The sequence below is a fragment of the Phalacrocorax aristotelis genome, chromosome 6 (assembly GCF_949628215.1).
Source record: "Phalacrocorax aristotelis chromosome 6, bGulAri2.1, whole genome shotgun sequence".
Taxonomy (NCBI): Eukaryota; Metazoa; Chordata; class Aves; order Suliformes; family Phalacrocoracidae; genus Phalacrocorax; species Phalacrocorax aristotelis.
The window spans coordinates 49,682,245-49,694,853 of NC_134281.1; the positions used below are offsets into that span (position 1 = coordinate 49,682,245).

The window sequence follows — 12,609 nt, forward strand, 5'->3', positions numbered from 1 at the left end:
ATCATGTTGTATTAGTCACAGGGATTCACAAATGGAGTATCTGCTTACGCTAAACTGCACTGGCGGTAGAGTGACTCATTCCTCCGGCTCAGCCCAAGCAGTCCATACACTCCTCCCTAAAAGGGCATCACGACCTCCCCTGCAACTGCAGGGCTGACTGAGCTCACTTCCCGTGAAGAAAGGGCTAGCACACATGAGATGGTCTCCCCATTTGTTGTGTTCAGAGCAGTGCACTGATCAGTCTTACACCTGAAAGTACACATCTTATAAATCACTCGGAAACCTCATGCTTTACGAGGAGACACACTGCATACACACTACACGCCCATCATATCTAAGGTCCCTTTGCAGGTGTAGATAATGACAACCATACCTTCAACATACTCCATAACCATGCACAGGTGACGCTTGGTCTCAAAGGAGCAGAACATGCTGACCACAAAGGGGTTCTCAGCAAATGTCAAGATATCTCTCTCCACAAAAGCCTGCTGGATCTGGTTTCTCAAAATTAGGTTCTGTTTGTTGATCTTCTTCATGGCAAAACGTTGCCGGGTGGTCTTGTGTCGCACCAAATACACCGCTCTGGAAAACCACATACCAAGAGGAAAAGTTCCATTTTCAGTTCAAACTGGTTTGGTTTGGGTTTTAAAAACAGTGATGGTAACTGTTTTGGACAGATCCTGACAGACTTATCTGTGACTCCATAAAATCCCATCTCAGTGCCAAGCTCCCTTAGAAAAGAAGGAACCCTATGATGCTTCCTTCCAAAAGCTACTCTGCCTTCTTGAATTAAGCAGCATTTTCGCTGACGTAACTAACAAGGAGATATTTCAGACACAAACGTCACAAACTTCCTTAAGCATCATTGCAGAGGGGGATGTATTTTTCAACACTACAGTCACCATTTCACTTAAAAAATTGTCCAAAATGTATGGAATCAGCATGATTTCCTTCCGAGTCCCATAAAATTAATTTGACACAACACTGTCGCCGGGGATTTCCTTCAGTAAAGTATCTCTTATGTTTCTATCATTTGCAGATCATTAGATTCCTGCACATTAATAATACAGTTGGCAAATAAAATTTTCATCCAGTTTGCCTGCCTTATTGAATCAGTACTTGTTTCCTTTTCCCTGGAGTATATTACATTTAACATGGTATTGTGTCTCACCAGCAGCTGACTATAAAATATACCCATGATAAACACAAATGTGACTAACAGCAAAACTACCACCTCTCCCTCCCCTTTTTACAAAGTTACATTTAAATCATGGGGCCTGTGCAGAAATATGACTGAAAAGATATAAAATCTTCTTGTCTAATAATCTGGCTCTTCAACATGCTCCATTGTGTCTTCACTGACTAAAAAATATGCTCACGATTTTTCCACGTGTAATTTTTAAAAAATGAGTTGCTCTTAACTAAGCATTCACTTCAACAAAACACTCAAGCACATGCTCAAGTTTTGCTGTTATGATGTACTGAATTTCACTGCTTTTCAGTTACAGCCTAATGACTATCACCAGTAAGGATTCACAAACTGCAGAGTCAGGAACTGTCTTTAAAATTCTGGGTAAGTTTGTATGAGCAGTTAAAATTTTAACTGACAAACTTAATTCTGGATTCTTCAGTGGATAACAAAATCTAATAGCATTTTTACTGTATTACTTCTCACAGATTTGCACCAATGTAATTCTAGCATTTCTTTTATGATTTCAGGTGCTCACAAACAGCCACATATGTTACATGTATAATCTGAATACATGGAAGAATGGAAAAGCATAGACTACTTCCCCTCAATATTCTTGCTGTTTCAGTGAATCATCAATAACATTTGCAACTACAGAATTTTACCCTCACTCATTTAACCTTTAAACAAACACAAATCACAGGACTTAGCTAGACAGCGTGAAAGGAAATACAGACTGCCTTGCTAAGCGGTAAGGAAATGGGTCCAAAATAATTTTCTCAGACTCACAGAACTACCTTTTTTACTATTACTTAGGAAATCTCACAATAATCTAAGTGACAATATTTTCCCTAGAAACAATATTTAGGGAAAAAGTTTTTGTCAACTCAAGCTAAGGTACTGAAGTGTCTATATTTTAACTACCTACCATAAAGAAGAGATGTAGAAATAGTTACTGGAAAAACAGGCTTGAGGTCACAGCTAGGAAGGGCTTCAGAAAACTTGCACCACAGAGGGATTGGGAACGGGATTATTCTGAAAGCTTTAACGTAGGGCAACTAATTTTCCTGAGCTGGAAGCTGTGAATCAGTTTAGCTCAATGTAAGGACTTCACAGCCAGGAACTATGTCCAGGTACAGGGGCTATCGTCTAAGAAACCCTGAGAACGTGCAAGAAATGCCATATTCCAGAAGAATGCAGAAGACATCATAAGTGTAGAACCTCTGTAAGACCCAAACAAAATTAATTTATGCTTTGGACACAACAAAACCAGTCATTCACCAACCTTTGCTATAGCCCTTCCCTGGGTAGGACAATAGTAGTATTTTCTTCTAAAGCAAAGTCTAAAAGCCTTACCCATAAGCACCATTACTGATCAGTTTAATAGTTTCAAACTCTTCTTCAGATGGAGTTTTCTTTGACTGGACAGAGGCCCCACGGCTCTGAAGAAAGAAAAGAAAAAAAAAGAAATCAAAAGCAGGAATTACTGTATTCTGTACGTCAAGTTTTTTATCCTTTTCTTCTTTAAGCAGCATTCACCCAAGCTCAATCAATTTCTAAAACGCTGGAGTCCTCAGCTTTAGGATAATTGTCCATAACCCCAGGTCCCTCACAGATTCCCTCCACAAATATTAGTACAAGAAGTCAGTGGACTAGAAGATTCAGGTCTTTCCTCAACACTACATTTTAAAAAAAAAAAACCACCCAAACAATTAAAAAAACCAACTAATGATCTGTGATACCTAGCAAGCCATATCATTAAATTTTTCTAATGAGCTGTTAAAGTCACCTCTCTTCACACCCACCACATTTTACAAATGACAATATAAATAATTTCTCCAGATTATTTTTGTTTGCAGCTCAAAAAAAAAAAACCAAACCCAACCAAAACTTGATGATAGTGCCTGTTGGCAACTTTTAAGCATTTCACCACAACAGCACAGAGATTTCCACATTTTCATGAGTGTATACTCTAGTTTTAACATGCGTTTTTAAATGTCAGCACTTTCAAATGAAAATTACTCTGCATTATAATTAATTCTTTACTTTAGTCTATTTCTTTCCGAAGAAAAAAAAAGTGCTAGACAGAGTGAGTGTATTACTGCTTTACCTCGACTGAATCATCTGTCTCAGGAGTGTCTGGGCTGTCATAGCTATTCAGCTGGGCCATTTCTGAAAAGAAAGGGGAAAGATTACTCGTAATGATCTCAATCAAACACTATTCTCTTTGTTTATACAAGACAAACAGGATTTTAAGAGGTGCTTGTAGATGACAAGGACTTTTTTCCCCTCTGTAAAAAGTCAGCCCACTTATACAGTGATAACCTTTACCATCTTTTAAACTGTAGGCAGTATTTTATATAAAGTTGAATATAATTAATTGTTCTAATTTCAGCCTGACTTATTCTAGGTGGTTTCTATAATAAGTAAAACCGATCAATGCAAGTTTGGGGAAGCGACTAGCTAGTTAATATTAAAACCTATTCCATGCATATATGTCTGCATATAGCCTGGTGGCACCTCTGTACTCCAGAAAAGAAAAAGCATTACATTTCAAACAAGCTCTCTCTATGAAATGTGTCTGATTCTGCAAAATGTTGAGCAGCAGCAAATTGTGAGAAAGTCAGTTAGTTTAGGCTACTCAGCTGTCTTAGGAGATGCTATAAACTTTGCAAAACCAAATCTGATATTAACTGCTAGTCTCTGCACAGACATCGTTCACATTTCTGTGTGCTCTCCTTACAGAAAGGAAATAAGGTACCTTGACATCTCCACACATTTCTAAAGAAAATTTGACTTTAGTAAGGGGAATTAGTGATGGAAAGGTTCTCTCCCATGACAGGGATCAAAGGAAATTTCCCTTTAATGTCAGATTTCAACAAATGCTATTAAATTGCATTTAGCAATCTTTGGTAGAAATTTTCCCAAAGAGCTCTTCACTTGAAGTCAACCTGTCACTGTCATTCTAGTAAACACTGTAGAATTTAAACTAGTCCTATCCAGACTACTAATTTATGCTAAAATTATGCTCTCCTGAGAAAACAAAATGTACGGTTCAATCGCTGAAATATCCCACAGTAACCTCCAGTCTCTGTCACACTTTCTAGTGTTGCTGAGCAAGCTGTGCACGCTCATAAAACTTGTCATAGGAGAAGAGATTCAGCTAGCAAAGTTCCAGGCAGAACTATTAACTCACAAATTCCAAAGTTCGGATCTTCTGGGCCTCTGTACATTTACAGCATATTCAATTTACCATATGCGATTCTGGGACCTAGCAGAAAAGCTGTTATTTTCTTCCAACACATTACTCTCCTTGGTTTCGCTGCTATGCAAGATGTAAAAATACAATCTCATATCCACCTAAATATTCATACTGGTCCTGGTTTCTCATGGCAAATCACAAATGCATTTTTCTCAGAGAGGACAACAAAGCGGGATGACAGGATACTTTCCAACCAGGCCACCAGCAGGCAGGCAGATCAGAAAAATAACGGGTAAATTTACTTTTACTGTCCAACACCACAGAGAAAACAGTTAAATCATAAAGCCATTTTCTAACATTGTTTCAGCTATAATACAGGGAGACATTATTAACACTATAAGTAAAGAACTGTCACTGCTGATGTGCAGTCCTTACCCCAACAATGCCCCTTTGAGACACAGGGCTGGAAAGGACAGTCTAGAATTTGACAGCAAACAGGAAAATAAGGAAAAATGGCCTAGAAATTAAACCAATAAAATAAAAGCTTCCTTCAGCTATGTTGTGACCAGAAGACCTGGTTATCCTTTCAGTAGTTTGGAGAGTACAAAACAAGAGTTCTCACCCTCCAGGGGATCCCTGGTGAGGCCCAGCTGGCTGATAATATAACGAGGAATGTCGCATTTAATTCCTTGCCCTTCCTTGGCATGGCCTTCTGCAGCTTCTAACAAATGGTAGAACTCTTCAGGATCAAACTCCTACAGCAAGGTAATGACAGAGACAGAGAGAAGTAAATGATTCAGCTTTACAATTACGAAAGGTTTCTTTCCCGTGTAGGAGATTCCTCAGAAATATCCAAAGTTAATTCTGGGATCAGCAGTGACGCAAAACATTTGCAGTTACAACACGCTTGCCAACACATTCCACTCTGCTCTGCAAAAATGACAGACATTCACAGCTTGCTGGATGTCCACCAGCTTAGATCTGCAAATCGAAACAGGACAAGGACTGTGGGGACTTTTTATGAACCAAAACCAGACTACTGGATAATACCATCGTGATAATGTAAGCACCAATGTGGACACACTTCCCAATTTTGTCACACTGAGGTGTGCCAGTCTGTGATGACTGTGGCGCCTTCTTCTGCCACCTCTGACAGGTGAGTTAAACCAATATAAACCTCTCCAGCTTCAAATGTCACTTCTGATCAAGCCATACACCCACCCAATTCTGTAGCTGTCCTGACCTTAGCAATTGTTGATAAAATTATTAATAAAACAGCAATTGCTGTTTTACCAGCAGAGATTTAACTTTCTATATAAGAAAGACTACTGCAGTATTTGTTATTTGTTGTACTATACAGTACAGGATCATCATATCAACTCAGTCTTGGTGTATGTGATCTCTAAGGCAAGAAAAGGTTGTAAGAAGGTGTGATTTCTTTTACTAGACTAGCAGATGCAGTTGGAAATAAAAGACAAGCAGCAGGAGCTCTCTGCTTAGAAGCAACTTCACTAGTTAACTTTAACTTTCCCCTACAAACCTCATCATTCACCAGCAATGAGCAGCTTTGCCAAGACTCTTCAAAAATTTTCTAGTGACACGGGAGGATAAAAGAGCAAAGGTTACAGTATACAACTGTGAGGGCATCAGAAAAGAACTGATGTTAGTCTGCTCAGCAGTGTAAGAGAAAAGAGAGCACAGAACTGCAAACGAGAAAAATAAATATGATGATGTAAAGGTATTTGAATGGTTAGAGAAACAGAGAAAAGAAGTGCTTTTTCTTGGCTGCTTTAAGCAATGCTGCTTAGATATATGCTGTCACCAAAGACAGCAACAATGCAAGAAAGTAAGTTCCTTCCTAACTCCTCTGGAAAAGGATTCATCAGCTACTTCAGAATGGGCAGAGAGCAGAAGCCAGACCAAAGAGGACTACGGGAAAGAGATGGTCAACACTATTGTACTACTGAAAGGGAAGGTGGAGTCAAGGAAGGGCTTGTCAAGATACAACTGTAGGTCGTTTACTGGTGAGTGAAGGACAGAAGAAAAAAAGTCTGGTGACAAAAAATTCAAACATATAAAAAAAATTAAGAAATTAAATAAATTCCAATTCTGTCTCCTTTTTAGTAGATTTATTTAATCATCTGATTATAGTTTTGCTTAAATGGAGAAAAATGATCCCTCCTAAGCAGAGGCAAATGCTATGGAAAGATAATCTGAAAAAAGAATAAATTACAGACTTTTTCCCTAAAGATCATTTCAGTGATGCACAACACATTATTATTTTCTTGAAGCCCCAGAGAGTCAGTCCATGAATAAACATTTTACAGTCCAACAGGTAATACAAAGACTGAAACCAAATAACTGAAGTTTGAGATACTTAAATGCCTTCACCCCCATTAAAACAATCAAGACCATCACAACCACTACCAGTATGGCCAGTTAATTCATTTACAAGGAAGAAATAAGAATAAACTGTGTTACTAAAATTAACATTAATATTGAATCTTAGAATACTCGTCTATAAATTCACAATGAAGTTAGAGCCTAAATTAATGTTAAAATTGTTAAAATGTTAAATAAATAGGTTTAAAAAAAGAAACAGTTCTCAAGCTAATTAAATGGTAGACAATCCACTGGTATATTTCTTGTTCTTTTAAGGAATAATAGGGACATTAATACTTAAGGACTCATGTCAGCAGAATAAAATATATATATATGGAAAATATTGCTAGAAAGGCAATCAGGTTTCATAGACAGGAAAGACTAATATACAGATACAAATATTCTTTTTATGTTTTGAATGCTAGCCACTTCATTGTCAAAGTTGTCACTACATGCTTTGGACTTCATTACTCAAATCTCAGTGACTTCACGGCTTCAACCTGCTCCTACTCTGCAGAACGTCAGGTGCAGAAGATAGTGGAGGAACCTGGAGACCTATTGATTTGCAGCTAAAATCTGGCTTAAGTTTGGATCCGCTTGCAGGTGTAGAGATGGGTTCAACAACTTACTGATGTTTCCTGCCTTCCTAGATGATGTGTTATCTACAGAGTAGATAACTTCTAGTTCTACTGTACTACTAGATAGTAGATTATCACATAGTAGAGTGTATGCAAGCATAAATGACAATGGTGAACGCAGCAAATACAAATACAATAAGCTCAAATTTAGTTGCTGTCTTCATTGCCTTCACTTCCAAAGGATATTTTGAATAAGTGCTAGAAGACAACTGGAGTCACAAAACTCCTCTAAATCACAAAGTTTTGAAAGCCAAAGATTTCCCAGTCCGAACGCTGTTGTGTCCAGGATTTTCAATGTAATCTAGTGGAGACTTCTTGAATAAGTAAGTGTAGGCATCTATCTTTCTAGCTGTGTGGCCCACTACTTCATCACTGACAATGGTCTTCCTTGTGCTGTAGGGTTCACAGCAAAGCAATCCATCTGACAGTCATGGAGGAGGAATAAAGGAATCCTCCAAAGTCTACTGGTGTTTTCACCAGTATTTCAGCAGATGTTTTCAAAAGCTGATATCATTGGAAAGGTTGGACCACTCTTGTCTAGTTTGACAAAGAAGGCTCTGCAAAACTCATTTATCTGTTAATGACTCCAGTGATAAAAGTCACCCCCGTGCACACTTCCTGCGATGTGCTTTAAATGTTACCTGTACATCTATATCCAGCCACAGATTCCTAATTCAGCCAATTTCCTTAATGTGTCAGTCTGATGTAGCTTCTTTGTCATTTTTATGTCCGGAAAGAGCCATTACATTGTAAGCTTTGACCTCTCATGTAACACAAGCCAAGGAATTTCATCATGCTATTTCATAAGCTTCCACTGTAGGTTTTTGTGACCCTTCCCTACACTCTCACCAATTTTTCAACATCCTTTGGAAATAGTGTCACAGAACTGACCCCTATAACCAATAATCACCACAACATTGTGTACAGCAGAGGCCTGGTCTGAAGACCCTCTTTCCATATATGTTCAAGATTTATATTAACACTCTTGCTGTGCCATCCCAGTGTGAATGTATGTTCAGGCTGCATAAATATTTTTCGAGTTGCACGACTTCAGGAAACAATGGCCTATTTCATTAGGATGGCCTATACACTTTTCACCATTTCCTAGAGTTATATAAAAGAATACTTTCTTATTAGCCGAAGTAAGTTTTTTTTTTTTCAAAAAAAAAAAAAAAAAAAAAAAAAAAAAAAAAAAGAGAGAGAGAGAGAGAGAGATTTGCTTTTCCATATATACCAATAACATTGAAAAGGATTTCAACCACAGGCTTCCAAATCTGCTTGAATCTCTCACTGCCTGCCCCTCTGTGTTCACAGCTGGAAAACCTGACATCAGGTTTCTCTGCAATTGCTGTGTTTGAGTCCAAGAGCTCAAATACCATTTATATTATGGAAGGGAACTTCTTCCTTAGTGACAGTTCTTTCTTAGCACAGCTCTCTGGGCACCATATGCATCATACATTTACACACTCTTCACTGTACCTGCTAACAACATGAGGAAAATCAGGTGGCATCAAGTAGCATGAAATAAATGATGTCAACAGCTACACCTGGCCCCTCAGCCATAAACTTTATACTAAAATATAATTTAGTGGCTATTGCAGCTGACACTCCAATGAAAAAATACTTCTATATTAATGCTAAAGACACTTAGTACTTTTAAAAAAATATTTATTATATTGATTTATTTTTAATCAATGTTTTTATGATAATGTAAAGTTTTCTCTTGACGGCTTTGTGTTCCTTATCTCTTCAAACACACACCAGACTCTTTAGATCATAATGCACTCTCCTGAGGACCAAACTTACCAGGCACTCAAGCAGCCGAGCTGGTCGTGCAATGATAATCATCAGCTTCTTCACAAGTTGGGTAACGAAGGCAACCTCGGAGCTCTCGGATCGCTCGTGGGCCTGTGGATAGCAGAACATCACATTATGGGCCTAGCAGTGAACTCTTCATTTTTGTATGTAAATGCTCACCACAGGGCAATCACCAGCTCAGTAACTGTAATTCAGCAGCAAAGGCATGACGAGTCAGGGCAGGCAATGATCTCAGTTCATTCAAGGATGCCAAGTTACATATAGCTTTACCATTACAACTGACTCCTTTTATCGTGCAAGAGATATTTCAAAGGCTCTATTTCCATTCTATCACCTATCAATTATATTAGAAATTATGTGTTTTTATTTTATTTTTTAAAATGAAAATAGGAATACTGATTTTTTTCAGTTTTACCTTCCACACAATACTATCTAGATAATTACCAAGAGGTATGCCTGTTTCTAGGCTTTACTTTCAGACAGAATTTGAACTACTACTGTTCATCCACAAGAAAAACCTAAACTTTAGTTTCTCTTTATTTATTTTTATAAATTCTGCTGAACAACTACAGCATTGTATCATATGCTATGTGAGCATATAGAAACCTAATTCAGAGCATTTACTCTTGTCCACTCCCTTTACTTTACCAGATTTCAGTATAAATTCAACGCTTAGTTTCAAGGGGGGTGTGTGTGTGACAGGGTGCCTATTTATAACAATTAACACACTAAAACAAAAGTTAGAAAAAAAACCACCACCAAAGACAAGTTTGAACAACCTCCCCCATATTATTATTCTTTTGCTCAAGCACACAATGGTTACATTATGAATCCTGAAGCACAAATAAAATAGTATTTCACTGCAGGGTGATAAAAAGATGGTTCCAATGACATGTAAAAACTCTGAACCAAAGTATAGCTCTTTTTTCCCCAAGGTCTAAAAATTAGGCTTTAGCAGTGCCACAAATATAAACTCCATAACCAATGAGCTTGTGCTGGCAATGAGCCAATTGCTTATAGGAATGATATTTTATCAACAAGGATGCAAGCAGCAAGAAACTAAAAGGTTCATTTAGCATTGTTCATTAGCACCATCTAAGAAAAAGCCATATATGGGTGAGAAGTCAAATCATGTTGGTGATCACCTAAAAGATCAATAAAAACATAGGCAAGCAGAAATTCAGAGCTAGAAACACACAGGCAGCATTTTAAATACTATATCCCTGATATTTTATTACCAAACAAAAAATAAGGGTTCATTATTTCTCATTTTGACACGGGTCAGAATAAGACATGCGAACTTGTTTACTTCAGCACTGATAAGCTAGGGCAAGAATTTTAACCTTGAAGAAAACGATGTAACTGTTAGTTCATTATCTAAAAAGAACATCAGAGATACTTCCTCGCTACTGAGCCTTATACAGCAAGATTATTCTGAAAGCACTGAAATAAGTTGCAATTTTTTTTCTAACTAAAAGGTGTTTTCTAATTATAAAATAGAAAATAATCAAAATGAAAATTATTAGTATTCACTCTGTGACCCCTACTGCATTAAGCAAACTTATGAGTTAAAATATGAATTCTAGGAAGAAATTAATGCTTTCATATTTGAAAAGCCATTCCAGATCACCAGGGGTTAGCTGTGTTGAAATGAATAAATACAACATCAACAACTTTGTATTATCTGAAATATGAGCCGTGCAATTGGAAAGTCCTCCCCCCCGTAAGTTATATTAAGCAAAAAGTAATAATTCATCTTTTTGCATCCATTTGTATTGTTGAAGCAAACTTATTCTTTCAAATCAAGTCCTTTTTTTTTCTCCTTTTCTCATCTACAACAATTTAGGCAAAATAATTGAAAAATGTAACTAATTTAATCAGGTGTCTATTTTGAAAATTAAAAGCTAGACCATCACTGCCAAATGATACAGAAAAACAAAAGGAAAAAAAAAGATAAAAAGAGTACAAAAATCAAACACAACTTGTAACAGCCACTCAGCCATCATCTCTGCACAGCGCTGCTCTTCCAAGATCCTCGGGAAAACTGCCTCTTCTTGTTTCCTTCTTGCACAGGAAAGCCCGGACATCCCTACAGACATCTTGTTTACAATTTGTCCCAAGGACAGCATCTGGAAACCAGAGGGTTTTATAGCCAAGCACTGCCTGCCGCTTCCATGTGCCTTGGTATGAGGCGTGCCATCTCATTAGCAGCTCCCAATGACGACATGCTTATCTGAAGGTTGCTGGTAGCATTTCAGGGTTTCCCCCCACCCTCCACCTCCTGAGGGGAGGAGGGGGAAGCTACAGGGGTTGTGGGTAGAGGCTGATGCCATTCCTCCACACATTGCCAGGACACATGTACAGGAGGTAGCAACGGGTAATTTAAAAACCGATTCCCTTATCTGAAAGACCCATCCGTCACTAACTGTAGCTACTGGGGCATGAAATTAAAATCACTGTCCTCCCCTGGGGTTCAACAGGACCAATAACTGGGATATGCAAGTCATAACACTGTAATTGAGCTAATATACTGATGGAAACCAAAACAATAGACCTGCAATGCCAAGAACCAATACATTTACGCTCAGGCTTGTATTAAGAAAGCAATCCCAATCAGAACATCCATTTACCAATGTGCAGCATCAGTCACCACAGTATAATGCTAACACCTTCCCCTGTTCCTTTTGTTCCATGCACAGAAACACCTGTGCATGGAACACCTTCAGCTTCCTCACCAATTGGCTCCATCTATGCAAAGGCCATTAAACTGCTTTTGGCAAGTTTTACCTCAATTCAACCAAGTAATAACTGTCTATAACCTTTTTTTTTACCCAGCAACCTGAGTGCCATCCCATCCTCTAACCCCACCCCACAGTAACAGATAAATAATTGAATATTCTTTTTTATAAGCACTTCATCTTACTTTTCAATTTTTTAACTTCAAGTGTGAAGTGTAACATTCAAGTTCATGTATTCCAAAATAAAGAAAATCTCTTAAATTCATTTTTAATTCAGGATCACTTCAATGATGCAGTAAGCAACAGGTTTTTCTGGCTAAAGGACAATATTTCATGCTCCAAACAAGGGAAGAGATCTCATTTGCCATAACTAATGAGATTCATTGGTATTTCATTACAAAAGTCAGGATCTAACAACTTCTAAAGGCTTTCTGGTTTTGGATATTTAAACAGCTCATTATTTACATACTAATTTACTTTATTTTACAGATACATTTTTACAACGAAGTAGACTCAAAACTGCAAGACATTAAATCAAGTTTTCTTTCTATGGTTTGAAATACTATGTGAGTTTAGTCTGTTACCACGTCAGAATCAGCGCCTTAAAAAAAGAATTTTAAGAGAATGCATTCTTTCACAGTA

General features: G+C 37.7%; 1 protein-coding gene across 10 annotated transcripts in view; it reads right to left on the reverse strand.

The window, feature by feature from the left end:
- Nucleotides 1-12,609, reverse strand: part of MAST2 (microtubule associated serine/threonine kinase 2) — a 199,587-nt gene that overhangs the window by 26,912 nt on the left and 160,066 nt on the right. For all 10 annotated transcript variants that reach the window (XM_075097735.1, XM_075097736.1, XM_075097734.1 and 7 more), the window contains 5 exons: nt 9,218-9,319; nt 5,014-5,146; nt 3,300-3,361; nt 2,546-2,631; nt 374-582 (listed from right to left, as the gene is read on the reverse strand). In XM_075097735.1, coding sequence (XP_074953836.1) covers nt 374-582; nt 2,546-2,631; nt 3,300-3,361; nt 5,014-5,146; nt 9,218-9,319 — 592 coding nt within the window. The remainder of the gene's footprint in view (nt 1-373; nt 583-2,545; nt 2,632-3,299; nt 3,362-5,013; nt 5,147-9,217; nt 9,320-12,609) is intronic.